This window comes from Lytechinus pictus, chromosome 15, assembly GCF_037042905.1.
Source record: "Lytechinus pictus isolate F3 Inbred chromosome 15, Lp3.0, whole genome shotgun sequence".
NCBI classification, from domain to species: domain Eukaryota; kingdom Metazoa; phylum Echinodermata; class Echinoidea; order Temnopleuroida; family Toxopneustidae; genus Lytechinus; species Lytechinus pictus.
In genome coordinates this window covers 4,599,641-4,625,528 of record NC_087259.1, presented here as the reverse complement: position 1 = coordinate 4,625,528, position 25,888 = coordinate 4,599,641, and the positions used below count along the sequence as shown (strand labels likewise).

Below are 25,888 nucleotides of genomic sequence, written 5' to 3'. Positions count from 1 at the left end.
CTGGAAACACAATGCCTACAGCAACCGCTTCTGGGGAGGGTTTCATCAATATTTTTGTCCGACAAGTTGTCAGATCTGACAACTTTCCTTGGTTTTGATTGGCTGAGAGGCATTGTTACTATGGTAACTGGCAGATATAATGTCTGACAAGTCCTTCCATGAAACGCTTCCCTGATTAGCAAGGGCAGGCATTTAAACACTTAAATATTCTTGAAATTTAATATAAGTGCTGATAGGTGTTTTGGTTATAGAAAATATTAGCACCTGCCACAACACTAAACATGAAGTCAGACTGGTGTAAGAATTGACACCATTAGGTGTTAAGCTATGCAATGGTCATGAACCCAATATTTTGAGTATTATCAAACTTTGTTCTGTAATAAAGAGTCAGAATCCTGGTCATTTTGTCAAAGGTACCATTTAAATTCTTTATCAAATGTATATCAATCCTTTCTTCACTTATTCCTTATTATTTTTTTACAAAATTGATTTATTCATTTACTCATTATTATTATCAATATTATTTTGGGGGAGAGTCTCACTTAGTTTGAAGATAATTCAATTCTTTTTCATTGATGTTATATATTTCAACAATGAAAATTAGTATAAGATCGATTGAATTTTTGATTGATAAAATAATGCAAAATATAATTGTTTGATGGGTAAAGACTTACACTTGTTCATCCCGCTGTTCTTTCACGGCACCATACTTCTTTTCAGTTAACTTCAAATCCTTTTCCATCTTCTTGATTTCAGCGCGTAGGGAGAGGATCGAGACATCGTACGATGCTCCCGACCCACAGATCCCGGCTTCCGCAAAGTTTCCCAAGGAGAGAACTGAATGGAAGATGAGAACAATATTAGTTACCACTGACTATTTTGATATTACCAAAATTATGCGATATTACCGAATAGTGAATATTAATGGTTTCATGATTATGATGTTATATGGCAGTGACACGATATACCAGTCCAGTAGAGTAAGATTATTAAAATTGACGTCCTTAATTACAATTTCAATACATACATGTACATACATAGATAGGGGCATTAACAAAGCTCATAAAATGGATTCTATCTTATATACAGCTGATTTCATCGGTTTATGAACCACTCCTCGTAATAATTTATACAAAATAAGAGGCAAAATAACGAAACAGACGAACCACCTGAATGAGCACCTGCCCATTTGTCCTACATCTTCTCTCTCTTTCACTTTATATATCTCCCTCTCTCTATCTTTCTCTGTTAAAAGACATCCAAATACAATATTACGCTAACATTGACATTACGTTACAAAGCACAAAGATCAATTACTTGAATTATCAGCCACTCTATTGTGTTCCCGTCTCAGCTCGTGTCTATATTCTTTGTTTTTCTCATCAAGGAACTTCTTCTCCGACTCCAGATCTCGGATCCTGTAAAAAGAAAGAAAGCTTGACGTATAAGTATTAAAGACTATCTTTAGTTTTGGTAAGTCCCCCCAAAAGTGAATGTCACTATTCCATATCATTACTAGATTATACCCGGGGGGGGGGGGGGGGGGGAGGGGGACTTCCATTGACGAGTAGATACCAGGCGCAACCATCGGGTTTCGAAAAGCACCCAAAAGAGGTATTTTGCATATTCTGAAATGCACCCCTTATCAAGTATTGGCATGTGAAACCCAACCCTTAACAAGTATGGGAAACAAAACGGCACCCTTGACAAGTATTCCCTGAATTGACCCGCTAAATAAGTACAGCGATATTTCCATTGTTTTATCACGGACGTCGGCTTTACCTTTAATTACATGCATTGGGTTTAGTACCGCCCCATGTTCCACACCTCGCTTAAATCGGACCCTAAACATGTAGTGTTGGGGCAAAAAGTACATCCTTTGTAAAGCATTTTAATCTTTTTTATACCCTCACAAATTTGACCCTATACACGTAGCTTTCCTAGCGAAATATATTCAATTTTTTCAATATATTTGTGTTTTTGACACCGTTAATACGTTACGTACATAATCTGCCCGATCTTGAAAAAGATATCCTTTTGACACGTTTCTTTGGTTGCGCCTGGTATCCACTCGTCAATAGAAGTGCCCCCCCCCCCCCCGAGATTATATCACTGTATGTGCCCCAAAACGGTTGCGGTGTGAAGGATATAAACTAAAAATGTGTTTTATTGAATGAATTTAAAGGGATTGTCCGGGCTGGAAGAATTTATAGCTTAAATAAATAGAGTAGAATTCACTGAGCAAAATGCCAAAAATTTAATCAAAATCGGATAACAAATAGCAAAGTTATTGAATTTTAAAGTTGAGCAATATTTTGTGAAAACAATCGTCATGAATATTCATTAGGTGGGCTGATGATGTCACATCCGCACTTGTTCTTTTGTATTTTATTATATGAAATTAGGTTTATTCAAAAATTTTCCTCCAAGAAATAGAAAGATTGGATTGACAACTGATTTAGTGCATCAGATATTTATTGCTGCAACTTATTTCATTATAAGGGAGACATATTATTCACACAAGTATGAAATAATGAAAAAATTATAATTTTATGTAATAACATAAAAAAACGGAAAGTGGAGATGTGACATCATCAGCCCACCTAATGAATATTCATGACGACTGTTTTCACAAAATATTGCTAAACTTTAAACTTCAATAACTTTATTATTTGTTATCCGATTTTCTCAATCTTTGAATGGGTCGAAAATGTCAGGATATGTTTATTTACAGTAGCTTTCTAATATCCGATTACTAAATGTGTAAAGTAGGTGTTCAAACCACTATCTATATAAAAACAAAAACATTACTGAGAGAGAGGGAGGGCTAGAATTAAATTCCTAACTGCCGAAAAAATGCTACATTTAAATTCTTATCGGTAAAAAATGATTTCAATGACCACTAAGTTTTTGTAATATTGCAATGGTTGATGAAACTCAAGGATAGTTCACATGACTGACCATTTACCAAAGCTAAAAACCAGCTTTGAGGAGAACGAGAGCCTTTGAGCAAGTTAGCTTGTGTGAAAGCAGAAAAATCCTAAAATAAGATCGATGAAAGTTTGAGTAAAATTGGACATGCAATAAGAAAGTTATGAGCATTTGGATTTCTTGATCACTAACGCTATGGAGATCCTCATATGACACATGTACAACTTCCCCATTATTTTAGTAAATATTTCACTTAAGATTTTCTCTTTTTATCTAGTCTATCGCAAGATCAGGTATTCTTTTTTTCAAAAGAGGACATGTAATACAGGTTTCACAACATTATATCATGGATAATAATAATAATAGGCATTTGTATAGTTCCATCTATCTAGAAATAATTCTGAGGCACATTGTTATTATTATTACCCTGGCTTTAGCTCGAGCTGTGTTTCAGTGCATTCAAGGAATAAATCCTGCCGGATAAAAGAATTGTTTATCAGATCATTAGAATGAGCAAACAAAAGATCTTTTTGGTTATATTTCCAGTGTCCAAAGAGGAGAGTTGTACATGTGTGACATCACAGAACTTGTTCGCATGGCCAATCTGTGGATCTACATAGCAATAGTGATCACAACACCCAAACAGTCATAACTTATTTTTTTGTCCAATTTAACTCAAACTTTCAATGATCTTATTCGATGACTTTTCTGCTTTCACACAAACTAACTTGCTACGAGGGATTCATTCTTCTTTATTAAAGGTACATGTAGTGTTATACCAGGGCCCCCGTCTTACAAAGAGTTACGATTGATCCAATCAATCTCAACTCATGGAAATCCCATCCATACCATAATTTTATTCAACAAGGAATTCGCACAATCTTAGTAAACAAAGAGAATCACACTGAATCTGCAAGAGAACGATGTATGTATGAATATACAACATATCCGGAAAATATTTTGAACAAATCTGCATTTTAGATGTTGACGTTGCTGGCCATCCATAGTTGCGTTTGATCGGATCAATCGCAACTCTTTGTAAGACGAGGCCAAGGTGAATTTGCTTTCAATTCAAAATTTACTCTCTGTGATTCATCCTTACCTGTCCTCCAACTTGACGACTTTTCTCTCATGCTCCATTCTGAGTGCGGTGATTTCCCAATTCTTGATATGGTAGAGAAAAGATGATTGTGAACTGGATTATACATATCAACAGGGTAAACCCTATTTTGGGTTTTTCAGACCAAGTTTAATTCTACTTGGGTGACACAGCATTTGCTCCTGCGACAATGGCTCAGGGCTTAAAATTTGGTCTAAGATGTAGGGTTAGGGTTGCAATAGGGTTTTATGTTAGGTTTTAGATAGGGTATAGTATTAAATCCAGGGTTGAAGTTGGTCGTTCCATTAGTGTGTGGAATTTACAGCGGAGCAATTATCGGCGGAGCAAGTGGAATTTCTACTGGAGAAGGGGGGGGGGGGGATCAAATTTGTCTCAGCCATGAAATGTCCTAATTTTTTATGAATTTTGCATATCGCACAACCAGGACACAAGTATATATAAACGTTGTCAACATGGTTTCTGTACAGCTGACCCAATATTTTTTTTTTCAAATTTCATTTCATCAAATAATGCAGATTTTTGTTATAATTTCCCTCATATCAGGTATTTTGACATTCATCCTAGGACTGGCTTCATAATCACTGTGCCTATGTAAAAAAAAAGTCAATCCAACACCCAACACAAAAGTTCAACACCGAACTTTGAACTGGAACCAACGTACATGTGGGCAATTCTTGAAAATTAAAAAAAACCTCACCAATCATGAAAAGCGGGTCTTTTGGCCTGAAGCTTCCACCCCATGCACTAAACCCTGGGGGGTGGTTTCACAAAGAGTTCAGTGTGACTTAGAGTCACGCTTAAACGCCAATGCACACTTGTTATTCAACACGTAATCTGATCGATGGATACACAGTAGCGTGCGTGATCTTACATATGTCACATGTAACATTTTTATGAAAGACCCCCCTGTTTATTCACACAGGCTTTCAAGTAAATGTAACTCTCCCCCCTCTTTAATACGTTTTTCCTGCTTCCCCTTACAGCACCATCAGCAGCATCTTATAATGGATACCGGCCAATCACAAATGTCCATATTGTTATTATTATAATATCTATCTAATCAAGACAATAACATAAAATCATAGTAATGGACATACCACTCTATCTCGGGCTTCTTTGACCTTGGTCTTTTCTGCCTCCAGCTCCTCTTCTAGTTCCTTACACACGGCGTTAGTCCTTGACTCCGCCTCACCGACATCTCGGACAGAGCTCATTGACGTTTCCTTTACCTGCTTCTTCATCTTCGCGCATTGTTTCTCCAAAAGCTCCTGGTGATGAAAATGAACAAGATTGGATTATAGAGTACCGAAGTGATGACGTCACAAAAAATTTTTTTTTTGCATTTCAGCATTTTTGATACCATATTCTGGTAAAGCATGATGGAAAAAAAAACCCGCTTTCAAACTTTGGTGAGAATTGGTTCATGGGGGCCTGAGATATGACCTTGTGAATACATAATAAGCCCCATTGGAGTCATATTTAGAACCAGGCCAATAATACATCGACTTCAATGGGGGTAATTATAATAATAAATGTGATTTGTAATGCGCCAAATCCACTCTGCAGAGTGCCCAAGGCGCAGTGAAAGAAAGAGAGAGAGAGAAGAGTACAAATACAGAGATAAATTAAGGAACAATTAAGAATAGGAAGCATTGAACAGACTCGTCTTAAGTTAGCGTTTAAATGTGTCAATGGAAGTGCAGTCACGGATAACCTGGGGAAGGTCATTCCAGTGAACAGGGCCAGCGTGAGCAAAAGCCTGTGCCCCCCATGTATGAACAGATTTGGGAACTAGGGAACCAGAGTTGGATGAACGAAGGGACCTGACAGCTAAGCCGCCATATTAATAGGCACTGGCGTTCAAGGAAAAATCCTACCGGGTACCCATTCACCTCACCTGGGTCGAGTGCAGCACAATGTGGATTAATTTCTTGCCGAAGGAAATTACGCCATGGCTGGGATTCGAACCCACGACCCTCTGTTTCAAAGTCCGAAGACTAATCCACTGGGCCACAACGCTCCACACAGAATCATAACAATTGGTAGAATTTTGCTTACGTTAACACCACATTAAATTCTAAGTTTGTTGACCTGAAATGGCCATTCATTTCAACTACCGGTAGATGAATTGACCTGAAATTCGTGTCAATGACCAGTGATACTTCAGCGTTTCATTATGTCTAGGTCTTTTAAGAAATAAGGACATTATAATTCCAAAATTATGACATTAAAAAAAATCAAACTTAGGTTAAAATTTGTCATGCTGATGCCATCAGAAAAACAGAGCTTAAGTCTTGCCTCTGCTTTTTACATATTAAACAAAACATGGCTATAACTAGGAGTAAGTAAAATATAATTTGGAAGAAGTAGATTTACCTTTTTGTAAGATATGTCTCTCTTGTCTTCTTTGACTCGGTCAATTTCTTCATCTTTGGCTCTGAGATTGTTTTTCAATTCCTCACACATACGCTGTAATTGTGACTGTTGGGCAGACAAAAAAGTGACATATAATCAACAACGAACTTAGAGACAATTGTTAACATTGATTTGAATATTAAAAAGTGGTTACATACAAGTTCATAATGCAACAGGAATTCTTGTTAGACATAGCCTCTCCAAAAGGGGCTCAATTTATCTTTGTTTTTCAATTGGGTACAATAATAATAATAAGAATAATAGCTGGATTTATAAAGCGCTTTTTGCCAGAGGATACAAAGCGCTGCTATCGAGCTACCATCACCGGCACTCAGTGCATGCAAGGAATTACTCCTGCCGGGTACCCATTCACCTCACCTGGGTCGAGTGCAGCACAGTCTGGATAAATTTCTTGCTGAAGGAAAACACGCCATGGCTACGATTCGAACTCACGACCCTCTGTTTCAAAGGCAAGAGTCAGAACCACTAGACCACGACGCACCCACAATATAATTAGAACTTGCCTCCATTTTGAAATTTTAAAAAGGTGATTTCTTTTTTAATCTTATTGGCCTGAATAATACATTTTTGGGTTGAGTTTGGTTGATGATTAAATTTCCTACAATTTTAAAAGAGAAAAATAAAAGTGATGATAAACAAAGGAGCCACCTATAAATACGATAAGAAGTCATAAATTCATTCTCATTTTAATTGGATTTTGATATTCAATATGTCACTTACCACTTTCTCTTGCTCTTGTCGAACCTTAGCCTTCTCAGTTTCCAGCTCTTCTTCTAACTCTTGACAAGCAGCATCTGTTCTTGACTCTATATCATCAATTTCTCGGCCTTTACTAAGTATCGTTTCTTTAACCCGGTTCTTCATTTGGACACATTGTTGCTCAAGTTGTTCCTAATTTTGGCAAGTGAAGTAATAAAAAAAAAAAGAAGTTGACAACCACGTACAAAATAATACTGATGAATAATAATCGGGTTACTTATAAGACATACATTGCCTGTATCTAAGCGCTTACAGATATGTGACTACCCAATATTATTTAATCAGATATTTCCCGCCAGTTGCCAGAGAAACACACAAAGTACTGGACAAGCTACAATGATTTTTACATCCTACTGGGTATCCATTTAGTGCCTAGATGGAGTGTGGCAAAGTTTGACGTCTTGGCGAAGGACATGAGGCCGCAGTAAGATTCAAACACACAATGACCGATTATAAGGCGCGAGAGTCAGAACCACTACACCATGGCTCTAATGATAATAATAATAATAATAATGATAATAATAATAATGACAATGATGAAAAAATGACAACAAACACAATAGAAATAATGGAACTTGTGAAGTGCTCATGGGGCAAATACTGTAGTCATTATCATTCTTTCTCCCTCCCAACCGTTCCGGGTGGGTGTTTCATAATGCTGTTCATATGCTACGAGCGATTTTACAAACAACTGGTGATATTTTCCTTTTTATAGACCAACCTGAATAAGAACATTTCATTCAGTATTTCAAAAGCTAAAAATCATTTCATTTAATGGTTTATTCTATAGACATGTATTGCAGTAAAAAACTGAATTACACATGCTTTACAGGGTATTGCAACATACATGGTTAATAAAATACAGATACAATTATTTACTTAAAATTTGTACAGTAAATCATTGATAAAGATGAATACATAACAGAAGAATGCATATAATTATTGATAGTCATATCTGATAAAACTCTTAAAACACGATAAAATAATAGTAATTAAAAAAAGATCACAATTGTTAAACATGTAGATTAAACGTTCAAGAATCTTGGTGAGAAAATCGGTTATTTCAAAGAAATAATATTGGACAACACATAAAAACCAAAACTTTAGAAATCAGAATTTAGCATGAAATCGTCAGTATTCTTCTCATTTGTTCAGTATCAAATACTGAAAATCAGTACTACTTGGCAGCTCTGGGGCCAGTCTAACAAATAGTTACAATTGATCCAATCAATCGTAACTCCATGGAAATCCATCAGTGTCATCATTTTTTCTGCAGGAAGTTTGCAAAATGTCAATTGTAAACAAAGGAGAATACACCAAATTGTCAAGAAAACAATGAATTTATGGATATACATTCATATCTAGAATTTTTTTTTAACAAACATGCATTTTTATATGTTGACTTTGCTGGCTTTCCATAGTTACAATTGATCGGATCAATCGCAACTCTTTGTAAGACGGCCCCAGTTGTATATCAAGTCTACTGCCCTTCCTACCTGCTTTTCTTTTGCTTTCTGTAAAGCGGCTTCTAGTCTCTGTTTGTCTCCTTCTGTTTCTTGTACGGCTCTTCTCAAGTCCTCACACTCTCCTTCCAATCTCATCTCCTGTTTAAAGTAATCGATCATCATTACATAAAAGAAATTAGATGAAATGTTATTGTGCAATATTAATATTATGTATTACTCACATGATATGAGATGACTTTCATACCCTCTCTATTTCTTCCTTTACCTTTCATTCTTTCTTTCTCTCTCCCTGTGTCTCTCTCTCTTCTTTTCCCTTTAATTTCCTTCTTCATCTATATAACATGTATTATTTCTTATATCTGTATACACTACATTTTGTTTGCCCTGCCATTGGCATTTAGTTTCACACTTTTCCTGCCAGGGAGCTGGGTTTTAATTATATTCCTTTGATTCAAATGTTTACATGTTATTTCCGTCTTTCCGCCTATTTTGATGTATTGTTAATGTTTTGTTTGAAGGCAAATGGCAAATAAAGATGAATTATATATTATTTTATTCATACTTGCAAATTGATATAAGAGAATCATATCGGAATATCTTGGGAAATTTTATATAAAGAGCAAGTCCATCCCAACAAAACTTGATTTGAATAAAAAGAGAAAAGTCAAACAAGCATAACACAAAAATTTTCATCAAAATAGGATGTAAAAAAAGATAAAGTTGTGACCTATTTCATAGTTTTCACTTAATAACAAAAAACAGATATATGCGCATCCAGGTGGTTGTTTCATAAAACTGTTCGTAAGTTAAAAGTGACTTTAAGAACGACTGGTGATCCTCTCTTGTGGTAAATGGTATATTCATTGGCAATGGTTTAGCGCGTAAGAAAGGTTCACCAGTCGTTCTTAAAGTTGCTCTTAACTTACGAACAGCTTCGTAAAACGGCCCCCTGGTCGACATGCAAATGCGGGATCCAATGACGTCATTGACTGAATACTAGTATTTTTTTTCTATTTCATTATAACAAATGTGAAATCAAGTTTGCTTCCTCCCTGAACACATAAAACTACAATTGTTGTAATTCATTATACTTTGGTGAAGAGTCCCCTTATTGTGAAATATGCAAGAATGATATATTGTATAATCCATGCAACAAAATGCAAAATATGAGCGAATGGCATCATCAACTCTCTCATTTGCATATCACTGTGTTTTGTATATTACTGTTTTGTGAAAAGTAAGCGAAATTCTAAAATGACACAACTTTATTTCAAATCCAATGTGATGAAATTTTCAGCTCCATCTTACATATATTATACCCAAGTTTTGTCACAGTTGGACAAACAGCAACCAATGTTCGCATAAGGAGAGTTTTGCAAGTAAACTATTTGTGACGAACATACAGCAGACGGACGGACGACATTTGGATCCCCGAGCCTCGCCTTCACCTCCGGTGGACGAGACAAAAAATGAAACTTACCATTCCATGAAAGTTTGGACTAGAATCCTATTTTAGCCTGAACCCTGCCCGAGTTTACATGTAATCATCAGAACACTATGTAATATATGGTTAATCACACATTTATTTTTTTCTATATCAATTTCCAGGACACCTACTTCATTTTGTCATTCAAAAAAGAGCTACGTTCAGTAGAAAAGTGAAACATTTTAAAGGAAATTTACCTGTTTGTAAGAAATATCTCTCCTGTCTTCTTTAAGTCTGTCAATTTCCTCATCTTTGGCTTTGAGATGATGCTTTAATTCATTGCATGTCTGTTCATACTGTGACTGTTGGAAAGAAAATAATTATAAACAACAAAAGTGAACCCTAAAAGTTTCAATAACTGAAAAATTGTTGATTTAATTATTAAAAAAGACCTATGAACTGAAAGGCAGAATTAAATGAATGATAGAAGTCTTAAAATTCAGAAAAATTGATATTTTGGTTTTTATTTAAAAAATATATGTGTAATTAATTTGGGTTTGTCTTAGTTATCCAACGTTTATTGAAGAAAAAAGTGAAAATCTAAGCCAAGGAACAATAGTAAAGTATCAAAATGAAAAACATGATAATTATGGCAAATGAAGAACATGTAAATTTTGCTTACCACTTTCTCTTGGGCTTGTCGAACCGTAGTCTTTTTAGCTTCCAGCTCTCTTTCTAACTCTTGACAAGCAGCATCAGTTCTTGACTCTATATCATCAATTTCTCGGCCTTTACTTAGTATCGTTTCTTTTACTTGGTTCTTCAGTTTGATGCATTGTTGCTCAAGTTGTTCCTAATTTTGGCAAGTGAAATAATTACCGGTAAACATAAGTTGAAAGTACAGCTGAATATTAATTCGAACAAAAAACAACAGTAATAATGATATAATAAGAATAAATCTAATACTAGTAACAATAAAAATGATAATAATGACAATAATACTACTAATAACAAAAAAAAGATAATAATTTCCATATAATGAAAACAAAATGTGGTTTTCAAAGGAAATATCAACCAATGGCTTCACTAATTAGACATGAAATCAATCAACATTTATAGCATATGAAATTAATACCTTGAAAATAGGTCCAAATAATGACTCAGATGTGATATTCCTTCTTGTCCCCGACCCCCCCCCCCCTCCCTCATTTTACTCATAATCATCATTGCTGAGGAGTGGTTCATGTTAACAAATATTTGTTACTATTGTTAAAAGCTACTAAAATCCTTGCATTTGATTGGCTCAGAGCATATTAGCTAGTGAAATTGCTGACAAAACTTTTCAAGGAAATTCTCTCTGAAAAGTTTTCACTGATTTTCAGAATTTTGCAACATAACAAATCCCAATTTCACGAACACAATTGACATGGTCATGTGAACTAAAACAATGGTCCATTTCAAAAGTTTTTGAATATTTTACTTGGTCTAAATCAGTCCTTAAACATAGCCGCAGCGCTTGAAAAAAAAATTGAAGTGGCAGATTTCAAATTCCGGGGAAATCCGCAAGTTCGCTGGAGAAAAAACATGCCTGGTGATGAAATGTTTTTGAAGACTTGCAAAAATTTTCAAATTAGATTCATGACGTAGGTCAGAGATTATATGTAAGGTAATAATGCTGCAGAAATTCTTGTGAGACATATTCTGTCCAAAAGGGGCTCAATTTATCTTTGTTTTTCAATTGGGTACAATATCATTTGAACTTGCCTCCATTTAGAAATTTTTAAATAGTGATTTCTTTAAATTGGTCTGAACAATACATTTTTGGGTTGAGTTTGGTTGATGAATAAATTTCCTACAATTTTAAAAGAGAAATATAATAGTAATTTTAAACAAATGAGCCAAATCAATAGGATGAGAACTCATAAATTCATTCTCATTTTAATTGGATTTTGATATTCAAAATTTCACTTACCACTTTCTCTTGTTCTTGTCGAACCTTAGCCTTCTCAGTTTCCAGCTCTTCTTCTAACTCTTGACAAGCAGCATCAGTTCTTGACTCTATATCATCAATTTCTCGGCCTTTACTAAGTATCGTTTCTTTTACCCGGTTCTTCATTTGGACACATTGTTGCTCAAGTTGTTCCTAATTTTGGCAAGTGAAATAATTGAAGAAAAAAATTAAGTTGACAACCAAGCACAAAATAATACTGAATATAATAGGGTTACTTATAAGACATAAAGCTGTTCATAAGCTACAAACGAATTTTGAAAAACTGTTGAACCTTTCTTGAGGTAAATGATACACACTGAATTTTCATTGATGTCAATTAAGTTCCGAAAAAAAGAGTCACCTGTCATTTGCAAGTTACCGTATTAGTAACTTACATGTACAAACAGCTTTAAGAAACACCCACCCAGTGCACAAGTGTTTCAAGGAATATATCTCCCTGCTTAGTATTTACTTACTACACCTGGGTAACGAGCAGCAAAATCTATGATGAAAACAGCCAACACAGAAATCCACACCTGTTGGGTGTTTCATAATCTGTTCAGAAATTAAGAGGAACTTTAAGAATGACTGGTAAACCTTCTTACATGCTAAAAAATCACCAATGAACATTTTCACGGTATTAAAGTATCATTTACCACAAGAAAGGTTCACAATCGTTCTTAAAGTTAGAAACAGCTTTTGGCAAATAATCCTGGGACTGATTTCTAGGATTGATTGCATGATTGTGTATGATCAATTGTAAAACCTGCTTCACCATCAATCACTAAGATTTATGTTACAGGTTCCAGGGTTGAAGGTACGCGACCCTGTCTTAATGGAGAAACTTACATCAGGGGTCTGTAACATAAAACTTAGCAAGTGATCTGGGGCTGATTTCTATGATTGATTACATTGATTATTGTGTATGATCAGTCATAGATATCAGCCTTATGATCAATTGCAAAGCTTTATGTTACTGGGTTCAGGGTTAAAGATACACAACCCTGTCTTAATGGAGAAACTTACATCAGGGGTCTGTATCATAAAACTTAGCAAGTGATCTGGGGCTGATTTCTATGATTGATTACATTGATTATTGTGTATGAATCAATCATAAATATCAGCCTTTTGATCAATTGCAAAGCTTTATGTTACTGGGTCCAGGGTTGAAGATACGCGACCCTGTCTTAATGGAGAAACTTATATCAGGGGTCTGTAACATAAAGCTTAGCAATTGATCATGTAACTGATTTCTACGATTTCTTTGATTATTGTGTATGATCAATCATAGATATCAGCCTTATGATCAATTGCAAAGCTTTATGTTACTGGGTCCAGGGTTGAAGATACGCGACCCTGTCTTAATGGAGAAACTTATATCAGGGGTCTGTAACATAAAGCTTAGCAATTGATCATGTAACTGATTTCTACGATTGCTTTGATTATTGTGTATGATCAATCATAGATATCAGCCTTATGATCAATTACAAAGCTTTATGTTATGGGGTTCCAGGGTTGAAGATACACGATCCTGTCTTAATGGAGCAACTTACATTAGGGCCCTGTCTTTATGGAGAAACTTACATCAGGGGCTCATAACCTAAAGCTTAGCAATTGATCTGGGGCTGATTCCTATGATTGATGACACTGATTACTATTTATGATGAATCATAAAACTCAACCAACAATCAATTGCAAAGCTTTTTGGTACAGGATTTGAACCTGTCATCTACCGATTGGTGGTCAGCGATTCTACCACCAGGTCATTCACTGGTTCCAAGATTTTTACTCTGTTATTTTTTTTTCTTTTTCTTTTTTAAATAAAATTGATGATGATTCTAAACATAACAATGCAAATTTAATTGTTTTTTTTTCTCAATTGTTCTTATCTTATATAAATAACTCTACTGCACTTCCTACCTGCTTTTCTTTTGCTTTCTGTAAAGCAGCTTCTAGTCTCTGTTTGTCTCCTTCTGTTTCTTGTACGGCTCTTCTCAAGTCCTCACACTCTCCTTCCAATCTCATCTCCTGTTTAAAGTAATTGATCATTATTCTAAAGTTTATTTACACTTAAAAATTGATTAGTAATAGAATCATATCTGAATATCTATGGAATTCCAATTAAAGGGATGTTCCGGGTTGAGAATATTCAAATCTAAATAAATAGAGTAAAATTCACAAAGCATAATGCTGAAAATTTCATCAAAATCTGATAACAAATAGCCAAGTTATGGAATTCTAAAGTTTAGCAATATATTGTGAAAACAGTTACATGCACATCGTCATGAACATTCATTAGATGGGCTGATGATGTCACATCCCCACTTTCCTTTTTCTTATGTTATTACATGAAATCATAATTGTTTCATTTGGTCATATATGTGTGAATGACATCTCTCCCTTGTAATGAAATAAGTTGCAGCAATAAATATCTAAAGCACTTAATCAGTTGTTGAAGGCAAATATTTGAATAAACCTAATTTCATATAATAAAAATAAATAAATGATAAATGATAAATCCATAATTTATTGTTCGAAATAGACATGAAATGAAATACTCCGAAAATTTGCTTTGCCCAATTGATCGTGGGCCCGGAAGCCGCTGTGCAGCGCCAGATCGACGAGGCTCTATCCCTTTAATCGTTGAACGCCAAACAGGGTAGCAGCAACTCCCATCTTTTAACGTCTTTTGGTCTGACGCGGCCGGGGTTTGAACCCCCGACCTCCCGGTTGTGAGACGGACGCTCTACCAACTGAGCCAACACACCGGTTAAAATACAAAAGAACAAGTGGGGATGTGACATCATCACTTTGCTCATTGAATATTCATGAAGACATGCCTAGAACTGTTTCACCGGAATAATGCAAATCTTTAAAATGCCATAACTTTGTCATTCCTTATCCGATTTGGATCAAATTTTCAGAGTTTTGTTTGTCTGATTTTTCTTTATCTGTTCAAATAATATTACTTTCAGCCTGGAGGATTCCTTTTAAGGGCAAGTCCGAGTTTACATGTAATTATCAGAACACCATTCTATATAATATATAGTTAATCACACATTTATTTTTCTAAATCAATTTTCCAGGACTCCTAGTTCATTTTGTCATGTAAAAAGAGCTACGTTCAGTAGAAAAGTGAAATATTTTAAAGGAAATTTACCTGTTTGTAGGAAATATCTCTCCTGTCTCCTTTAAGTCTATCAATTTCCTCATCTTTGGCTTTGAGATGATGTTTTAATTCATTGCATGTCTGTTCATACTGTGACTGTTAGAAAGAAAGTAATTAGAAAATAAAATAAGTGAACCTGGGGGCCGTTTCATAAAGCTGTTCGTAAGTTAAGAGTGACTTTAAGAACGACTGGTGATCCTTTCTTGTGGAAAATGATGTTCACCATTATATGCTCATTGGTGATTATTTAGCGCCTAAGAAAGGTTCACCAGTCGTTCTTTAAGTCGCTCTTAACTTACGAACAGCTTTATGAAACGGCCCCCAGGTGGGTGTTTCATAAAGCTGTTACGAAAGATGTTACGCACGTCTGGAGCATTTTCTTAGGTCATATCTCAATTATAGAAATATCACATAGCATAAGAAAGGATCACCAGTCATGCGTCAAGTCATTTGTATCTTACAAACAGCTTTATGAAACACCCACCTGCTTTAATGCATTTTAGGATAACATATTGAGGGTATGATACAGATCGCAATTCTCGCTACCCCAAATAGCGATTTCGAAAAGATCCGGGAAAAATCCCTGTAACGCGCATTGCATTATGGGACAGCTTTTCGGTATGGCAACTTCCTGTTCGGAAGTCCTACTGTATGCACTGTTGCGATTCAGATCAACAGTGCCGTCATCCACAAAAACACAACGTCGCTTTCGCTCGGAAAGTTCGTGATCACAACCCTCTCTTTAACGATACAGTTTAACAGCCTTTTCTGCTAAAGTCACTAATTCTGCCCGACGCTTTCCATTGCACGGTATTCAGTTAAGATTTTTTTAAGTTCCGAAAATGATTTTTTATCCATTTTGTGGTCGACGAAAAATAGAATGGAATGAATGCTGCAGTGTATATATTTAGCGTCTAGTCAAATACGATCGTGATGTCAGGCCGGTCGCTAAATGCAAAATTTTAAGATATTCATTTTTTGTTTTATTTATTTATAATTCAAATGGAATCTAAACTGACCAAATTAAATAAAAAGTATTATAATCTATACATATTACGCTGATTGGCATTGATTTCAGCGTGGTGGATAACTCAGTATCGCGAACCTCGCGCGAGCATGACTCTGAACCGGAAGTGGTGATGACGACCCGACGGAGTGAAAATTATCTCGTCTCGCGCATTATGAGATTTTTTTTCCTATTTGGGGTAGCGAGAATTGCTCATACGATTGCAATGAAGACGGTACACAAATTTTGTTATCTATAAATTTCTGACATTTGTTTGCCATTCCCATCCCAATTTTACAAACACAATTAACATTGTCATGTGAACTAAAAGAATGGTTCATTACAAATGTTTTTCAACATTTTACTTGGTTTAAATCAGGCCGTAAAGATGGTGGCACCTCTCTAACAAAAAAAAAATTGAAGTGGCAGATGAAAAGAAAAGTCTTTTTAATTTCAAATTCCAGGGAAATCCGCAAGCTTAGTGGAGAAAAAGCATGCCTGGCGAAGAAATGTTTGTTTCTTTGAAGACTTGAAAAAAATTTCAAATCGAATTCATGATACAGACCAGTGGTTATATGGAAGGTATTAATGCTGAAGAAATTCTTGTGAGACAATGTCTTTCCAAAAGGGGCTCAATTTAATTTTTTTTTCAATTGGGTGCAAAAGCAATTGAAATTGCCTCCAGTTTGTAATTTAAAAAGGTGATTTCTTTTTCAATCTAATTGGTCTGAATAATACATTTTTTGGGATGATTTTGGTTGATAAATGAATTAACTATAATTTCAAAAGAGAGAAATAGTAGTAATAATAAACAAGGAAACACCTATCGATATGATAAGAACTCATAAATTCATTCTCATTTTATTTGGATATTGAGATTAAAAATTTCACTTACCACTTTCTCTTTTTCTTGTCGAACCTTAGCCTTCTCAGTTTCCAGCTCTTCTTCTAACTCTTGACAAGCAGCATCAGTTCTTGACTCTATATCATCAATTTCTCGGCCTTTACTGAGTATTGTTTCCTTTACCCGGTTCTTCATTTGGACACAATGTTCCTCAAGTTGTTCCTAATTTTGGCAAGTTGAAATAATTGAAACAAGTTGAGGGCCTCTGGCAGTCTCGCCTGCATTACGCGATTCAATATACCAACAGTGCTGACTTTGAAAACTACTATTTAATCATTCACAAAAAATGCCATTCATATAATGATTTAATACTGTTCATTGACCCTAAATGACATTTGACCTTGATCATGTGACCTAAAACTTGTTAATCATACTTGATTACCCTGATGTCCACATTTCATAAACTTTCAGAGTTATGATGGCAATTCAGCAATTACCCCCAACACGGCCAATGTTCATTGATCTTAAATCACCTTTGACTTTGGTCATATGACCTGAAGCTTGCACAGGATGTTCAGTAATACTCGATTACCCTTATGTCCAAGTTTAATGAACTAAGTCTATATACTTTCTAAGTTATGATGACATTTTATTAACCTTATGTCCAAGTTTCATGAACTAGGTCTATATACTTTCTAAGTTAGGATGACATTTAAAAAACTTAACCTTCGGTTAAGATTTAATGTTGACACCGCCGCAGTCTTACTCTGCTATGCAGGCGAGACAAAAAATTAACTACTTGACAAACAGGCACAAAAGAATACTGACGAATAAGACATAAAGCTGTTCGTAAGTTACGAAAGATTTTACTAGAAACTGGTGATCGTTTCTTTTGGTAAATGATTGGACAGGATGACTGGATTTTCATTAATGTTAATTAAGTTCCGAAAAAAAGAGTCATCTGTCGTTCGCTAGTTATTAGTAACTTACAAACAACTTTAAGAAACACACCTACCCAGTGCACAAGTATTTCAAGGAATATATCTTCCTGCTAAATATTTACTTACTACACTTGGGTAACGAGCAGCAAAATTTATGATGAAAATAGCCAACACAGACATACAAACCTGTTGGGTGTTTCATATAGCTGTTCAGAAGTTCAGGCAAGACAAAAAAAGAGGATCGATGAAAAACAGGAGATAAATGGCAAATGAATGATTTGAAGAAGTCACTTACCACTTTCTCTTCCGCTTGTCGAACCTTGGCCTTCTCGGCTTCCAGCTCACTTTCTAACTCTTCACAAGCAGCATCAGTTCTTGACTCTATACCATCAATTTCATGGCCTTTACTGAGTATCGTTTCCTTGACCTGGTTCTTCAGTTTGATGCATTGTTGCTCAAGTTGTTCCTAAATTAGACAAGTAAAATAAGTGAAACTAGTTCAACGCAAAGCTGAATAATGATAATAACAAAAACAACAGCAATAATAATTAAAATTATAAAAATGAATAAATAATAATAATAAAAATGACAATACAACTAGTAATAATACAATAAATAATAATATTAATAATGACCAAATAATGAAAACGAAAATAATGTCGTTTTCAAAGGAAAAATCAACCAATAACAATTAATTAGACATGAAATCAATCAACATTTTAATGAATACCTTGAAAATGGGCCCAAATGATGAGATGACTGATTCAAAAATTATGCTTCTCCTCATCCCCTTCATCTCTAAAATCATCATTGCTGAAGAGTGATTTATGACATGATTTTTTTTTCATTGACTATCATTATAAGCTACTAGAAATCCTTTGATTGGCTCAGAACAAAATCAGTTGATAAAAACCACTGACAAAACTTTTCACGCAAATGCTTGATTGATTCTTACCTGTGCTTCCATTGCCTTCTGGAAAGCAGCCTCCGATCTCCGTTTCTCACTCTCAGCGTCTTGCATGGCTCTTCTCATCTCTTCACATACTCCCTGCCACCTGGACTCACTCTCCTCATGTATCTGCTTCTGTTAGTGATCAAATGTAGATTGATAATAATAATAATAATAATAGGCATTTTTATAGCGCCATCTATCTAGAAACAATCTATTCCGAAGCACATTATTATTATTATTGTTACCCCGGCCTTAGCTCGAGCTGCCTTTCAGCCCTCATTCATTCAAGGAATTAATCCTGCCGAGTACCAATTCACCTCACCTGGGTCAAGTGCAGCACAGTGTGGACAAATTTCTTGCTGAAGGAAAACATGCATGGCTAGGATTCAAACCCACGAACCTCTGTTTGGGAGGGGGGTAATTTTATTTGCTTTGAAATTAAAAATAAATGAAGAAAAATAACTTATGGAGCACTAACCTTTGTCATGATTTCAGAATATTCTGCTTCAAGTTCAGCCTTCTCAACTTTGACTCTGCAAAGACATGAAAAATGGACATTAGACAGGAAAAGATACATGCAAAGGTGTGTTAGCAAAGACCCGTCATACTAGGGGATATTTACAATGGAGCAGCAAGAATAATTTTGCTATTAAAGGTCAAGTCCACCCCAACCAATAGTGGATTTGAATTAAAGAGAAAAATCCAACAAGCCTAACACTGAAAATGCCATCAAAATTGGATGTAAAATAAGAAAGTTATGACTTTTAAAAGTTTCGCTAATATTTCACCAAACAGTAAAATGCACGGCTCAGTGACATGCAAATGAGAAGGTCGATGATGTCCCTAACTCACTATTTCTTTTGTTATTTATTATTTGAATCATACAATATTTCAATTTTTGCAGATTTGACGGTAAGGACAAACTTGACTGAATCATGACTATTAACACAATAATTCCACATGTTCAGGGAGGAATAAAACTTTCTGTCACATGACAATGAGGAGAAAATAAGAATATTTCATACAATAAAATACAAAAGAAATAGTGAGAGGGTGACGTCATCAGACACTATATAAATCATATGTATTACTATTATTATCAGTCCCCTCATTTGCATACCAACCAGGATGTGCATATAACTGTTTTGTGAAATTAAGCAAAATTTTAAAATGTCATTACTTTCTAATTTTAAATCTGATTTCGATGATTTTTCAGTGTTATGCTTGTTGGATTTTTCTCTTTTCACTCAAATCAACTTTTTGTTTGGATGGACTTGTCCTTTACAGTCAGACGGCAGGTCCCAAGAAAGTGGCTTCTTTCATCCAAGTGATATTCATGACTTGAGATGTTTTGCATATTTAATGAGCTTGATGCGGACCAAAACACCTCTTTTCATTCGGTCATTGCTGCTATAATTGTGCATCGAATTTCATGAATTTGGTATCATTGTAAAGAAGAAGAATCATTCTTTCAGGTCCTGTGTTTGAATTTATTCAAAGATTTTGTAATATAGGTTAAAATTTTGATCTAAAATATGCTACAAAACAATTATTTTTACCTGACAAAAGCTGCTATTTTCACTCTTTATTTTTGTTCGAGCCCAAATGATTTTTAGATCATGATAAAGCTGAATATGTATGCTTTAAAATGATATAGGTTTCAAAATGAAAAATTGGTTTAATCGGGTCAAGATCACACTTCTCATTTGCCAAGTACATGTACATAAAGCAGCTTGAAAACAAGAATACTGCACTCTGATTGGTCAAAGAGACCACACACGGGCAAATTCCAATGGTTCCAGAGCCTGGGTTCATGGGAAGGTCACACTTCCCATGTGGTAATCTCCTCAAATACCCCGCGCCTGTTGTTCTGTGAACCTTATCCAGCCAATCAGAACTCTGGATTTCATGCAAGTACAAAATTTCAGAAATCTCGTCTTGTACCTTGGTGGGAAAAGTGTGATCTTGACCCGATTAAAAGGTGCCGCACATAAAGAGTGGCATTGTGAGAAAGTACAGAAGTTCAGCTTTATGGTGATATAGATATCATTGAGGCTCAAAATAAAAAGTTTTGCACAATTTGCAAAAGAAAACAGAGGAAGAAAATTCAGTTTTGAGGCACATTTTCAGGCCAGAAATTTACTTATTTAACAAAATATTGTATACAAAATAAATGACCAATATGAAAGAGTAACATTTACTCTATCTGATGGTGCAATAATATTTCATTTAACTTGAGGTTAAAACAGGTAAATTCTTAGAGAAAGAAAATCTCAAGAATCACGAGATTTTGCAAGGAGGATTCAGCCACGAGATGATTTGGATGAATCTGGCCTTTTTGCTCATTAGCATAGGGACCTGCAGTCTGACTGTTTAACAAAGAGCTGTTGTAAAATATTGTGATCATCTGAGATCAGGTGTGTATCCAGAATTGACCAGGGTGGGGGGGGGGGGGGCAAAAGTTTGCTGCTAAGCCAACTACACGTTGTAAGGAAAGCAATAACACAGACTCACCTAGTGAGGTCATCTTGCATTCTCTCCAACTCATCAATCAATTCTGCATGTCTGGTTTCTAGCTTAGTCATCTGGTCCTCTTTCCGCTTCTCTTCTTCTTTCAAAGCGTTCATCTCATCTTGGACACTGGACAACCTGGACTCCAATTCCAGGATTTCTTCCGTCTTCAAAGTTTCCTGCTCCTGCGACACTCTGGCTAACATTTCCTCGAGCTCGGTCAGCTGCTGTTCTCTTGAGTTCTTCTCTTCTTTCAGAGCTTCCATTTTCTCAAGAACATCCGCCATCTGCTTATCTTTCGAGTCCTTTTCTTCCTTCAAAGCCTCCGATTCTTCAAGAACAACGGCAAACCGTGATTCAAGCTCCGCTGCTTTGTCCTCCTTTACATTCTTCTCTCTTTGCAGTGACTCCACCTCTTCCAGTACTTTGCTCAATTGAGATTCCAGTTCTGCAACTTTGTTCTCCTCGCTGGTCGACCCTGAAGCGTTTGCTAATCTAGATTCCAATTCCATGATGTGAGCTTCTCCAGCATCCTTCTCCTGCTTAAGACTTTCTATCTCCTGCATCCCAGTGGTCAACCACGTCATCAGCTCGGCTATTTTCTCTTCTCTACGAATCTTATCTTCCTTCAGGGACTCCAACTCACGCAGGACATCATCTGAGTCTGACTTGACAGCGCTACCTTCTGCTTCACTTTCCTTGACTTGCTGGACACTGGCAAGCCTTGACTCCAGCTCACCTATTTGCTCTTCGTTCTCTATCTTCTCTTCCCTTAGTGCATTTACCTCTTGGAGAACGGAGTCAAGCTCCAATTCTAGCTCTGCCACTTTGGTCTCTACTTCACTCTCCTTCTCATGTGCATCCTCACCTAATCTTGACTCAAGCTCAGAAATTCTCTCATCTTTCTGTGCTTCTGCTTCTCTCAAGGATTCCATTTCCTGGAGAACGCTCGCCAAACGAGATTCAAGCTCTAAGACTTTATCTTCTTTCACATCAAAGTCTTCCTCTGGTGCACTAGCTAATAGCAACTCTAGTTCAGCAATCTTCTCTTCTTTCAAGTTCTTGTCTTCATTGAGTTCTGTGGTCTCCTTCATGAGATTAGCCAACTTCATCTTCAGCTCTGTAAGTTCCACCTCTTTCTCGCCCTCTTGCTCCTGGAGAACGGACAACCTTAATTCTAGCTCCATCATTTTCTGTTTGTTCAAGTTCTCCTCATCCCTCAGGTTTTCCCTCTCCTGTATAACACTGGCCAGCTTTTCTTCCAGGTCACACACCTGCTCATGGATGACTGCCTCTTTCTTTTCATCCTCCATCTCCACCAGTATGCCGGCCAGTCTAGACTCCAGCTCACCCATTTGTTCTTCCTTCACTAACTTCTCTTCCCTTAGTGCATTTACCTCTTGGAGAACGGAGTCCAGCTCTAATTCTAGCTCTGCCACTTTGGTCTCTACTTCACTCTCCTTCCCATGTACAGTTTCACCTAATCTTGACTCAAGCTCAAAAATTCTCTCATCTTTCTGTACTTCTGCTTCTCTCAAGGATTCCATTTCCTGGAGAATGCTCGCCAAACGAGATTCAAGCTCTAAGACTTTATCTTCTTTCACATCAAAGTCTTCCTCTGGCGCACTAGCTAATAGCAACTCCAGTTCAGCAATCTTCTCATCTTTCAAGTTCTTGTCTTCATTGAGTTCTGTGGTCTCCTGCATGAGATTAGCCAACTTTATCTTCAGCTCTGTAAGTTCCACCTCTTTCTCGCCCTCTTGCTCCTGGAGAACGGACAACCTTAATTCTAGCTCCATCATTTTCTGTTTGTTCAAGTTCTCCTCCTCCCTCAGGTTTTCCCTCTCCTGTATTACACTGGCCAGCTTTTCTTTCAGGTCACACACCTGCTCATGGATGACTGCCTCTTTCTTTCCATCCTCCATCTCCACCAGTATGCCGGCCAGTCTTGACTCCAGCTCACCCATTTGTTCTTCCTTCACCATCTTCTCTTCCCTTAGTGCATTTACCTCTTGGAGAACGGAGTCCAGCTCTAATTCTAGCTCTGTCACTTTGTTTTCTACTTCACTCTCCTTCCCATGTACAGCCTCACCTAATCTTGACTCAAGCTCAGAAATTCTCTCATCTTTCTGTGCTTCTGCTTCTCTCAAGGATTCCATTTCCTGGAGAATGCTCGCCAAACGAGATTCAAGCTCTAAGACTTTATCTTCTTTCACATCAAAGTCTTCCTCCGGTGCACTAGCTAATAGCAACTCTAGTTCAGCAATCTTCTCTTCTTTCAAGTTCTTGTCTTCATTAAGTTCCGTTGTCTCCTGCATGAGATTAGCCAACTTCATCTTCAGCTCTATAAGTTCCACCTCTTTCTCACCCTCCAGCTCCTGGAGAACGGACAACCTTAATTCTAGCTCCATCATTGTCTGTTTGTTCAAGGTCTCCTCCTCCCTCAGGGTTTCCCTCTCCTGGATAACACTGGCCAGCTTAGCCTCCAGGTCACACACCTTCTGCTCCTGGACAGCTGCCTCTTTCCTCCCATCCTCCATCTCAACCATTATGCTCGCCAGTCTTGACTCCAGCTCTTGAACTTTCTCCTCTTTCACAAGTTCTTTCTCCTGCAACGCAGTTGCAAACTTTGTCTCCAGTTCCACAACCACTTCATCCTTCTGGACACCCTTCTCTTCCAAAGTCTCCACCTCCTTCAGGGCTTCAGCTAACCTTAACTCCAGTTCAACTACTCTTTGCCCGATCTCCTCCTTGCCCTCCATCTCCGTACCTTCTGCAGCTGGTCCCTCTGCCTTCTCTTTCAATTTATCATAAGCCTCCTGCAGTTGCTGTCGGAGTTCAGAGGTCATTGATCGGTGGCGCTCTTTCTCTGCATCCAGCAGGAACTCGAGATCCTTCTTTTCATTTTCTGACTGAGTCAGCTGAGCTGTAAGCTTGGCCTGATGAGGAAAAAGAAAAAAAAGCACCTTAATTAATTGGTTTTTTGTCTCAGTATTCTTCAGTGATGGTGCACTTAACCTCTGCACCAGAGCTTTCTAACATTTCACAGTGTTCAGACATGAAAATAAATGAAGTCCCCACTGCAAGAAAAGGAAACTTGTGGAACAAATTAGCTTGTGTGAAAGCAGAAAAATGAAAGAATAAGATCAACAAAAGATTGAGTAAAATTGGACAAACCATAAGAAATTTACGAGCATTTGAATCTTGAGAACACCATTACTACAGAGATCTTCCCAATGACAATGAAAACAAGATCTGCAATGTCAAATTTATACAACTTCTCCCCTTTGACACTGAAAATATACCCCCAAAAATGTATTTTTCTCAATTTCATGATAGGGCAAAAAATTCATCCAAGATACAATGTAATGAAAGCTGTATTACATGTCCTCCAATAAAAAAGAAAACTTGATCTTGCGAGAGGCTACAAAAAAGAACATTTAGGAATATAATATACCAAATTAATGGGGAAGTTTACATGTGTGACATCACAGTTTTAGGTCGCATTGAGGGATGGAAGGATCTACACAGCATTAGCAGAGATGCCAACCCTCCCGATTTCATCGGGAGGCTCCCGAAAATTCATCCCAACTCCCGCCCTTACGATTACCATCCTTATCCTCCCGAAATTACGATTTTTTTTGCATTGATCAAATTGGATTGGAAGTACATGTATCGTCTGCTAATTTTAGCATGTAGTAACTCCATTACGTTCGCTGCTACTAAATTCTGTGTGAAAGGCAGACAAATAAGGAGCAGCGAAAAGCTGGTGCATGTGATATGCCAAACGGGAATCCACTGTGCACCAGGCCGGTAGGCCCGGCTAGCTTCGCGAGGCGTGTGCGCTCGCGGCCGATGGATTTGTCGAGTCGTGCGGTGGAATATCGGTGTGTGATTTTGGCGTATTGATGGGTTGATATTGACACGAAATGGCGGAAAATCAACAAAAGAAGACCAAAAAATGGTCTCAGAAGTATAAGACTGAATACAGTCTCCAGTACCCGTGTATTCGGAAGTCGGAAAGAGGAATTTACCATGCATTTTGCACAATTTGCAGCGTGGACATTTCAGTTGAGCACGGAGCCGGAGGCCGTGATGATATTCGGAAGCACGTAGGGAGCAAACGGCATACGGACATTGCGAAGACGAGATCTTCGAGTTCGAGCTCCACTAGTACCCTGTTGACTTATTTCACCAAGCAAGGGACCAGCGAGGAGGAAGACGTTACCCGCGCTTTAATAATAATAAAGAGGATAATTCCTCATTATTATTGTTGAACAGGTACTTTTCTTCTATTGTCCCCTCATTTTTTTTACATGTAAAAATGCATATTTTAT

The 25,888-nt window shown here is 36.8% G+C and overlaps 1 protein-coding gene across 5 annotated transcripts in view; it reads right to left on the bottom strand.

The window, feature by feature from the left end:
- The window catches only part of LOC129277676 (uncharacterized), a 63,003-nt gene that overhangs the window by 4,627 nt on the left and 32,488 nt on the right, over positions 1-25,888 (bottom strand). For 2 of the 5 annotated variants that reach the window (XM_064110716.1, XM_064110717.1), the window contains exons 16-32: positions 21,555-24,490; positions 19,519-19,573; positions 19,044-19,172; positions 18,384-18,554; positions 17,199-17,369; positions 15,289-15,393; positions 14,049-14,156; positions 12,111-12,281; positions 10,821-10,991; positions 10,396-10,500; positions 8,743-8,850; positions 7,208-7,378; positions 6,428-6,532; positions 5,149-5,319; positions 4,034-4,095; positions 1,318-1,418; positions 675-837 (exon numbers count right to left, since the gene is read on the bottom strand). In XM_064110716.1, coding sequence (XP_063966786.1) covers positions 675-837; positions 1,318-1,418; positions 4,034-4,095; positions 5,149-5,319; positions 6,428-6,532; positions 7,208-7,378; positions 8,743-8,850; positions 10,396-10,500; positions 10,821-10,991; positions 12,111-12,281; positions 14,049-14,156; positions 15,289-15,393; positions 17,199-17,369; positions 18,384-18,554; positions 19,044-19,172; positions 19,519-19,573; positions 21,555-24,490 — 5,003 coding nt within the window. The remainder of the gene's footprint in view (positions 1-674; positions 838-1,317; positions 1,419-4,033; positions 4,096-5,148; positions 5,320-6,427; positions 6,533-7,207; positions 7,379-8,742; positions 8,851-10,395; positions 10,501-10,820; positions 10,992-12,110; positions 12,282-14,048; positions 14,157-15,288; positions 15,394-17,198; positions 17,370-18,383; positions 18,555-19,043; positions 19,173-19,518; positions 19,574-21,554; positions 24,491-25,888) is intronic. The other 3 variants (XM_064110718.1, XM_064110719.1, XM_064110720.1) reach the window with 3 other exon arrangements.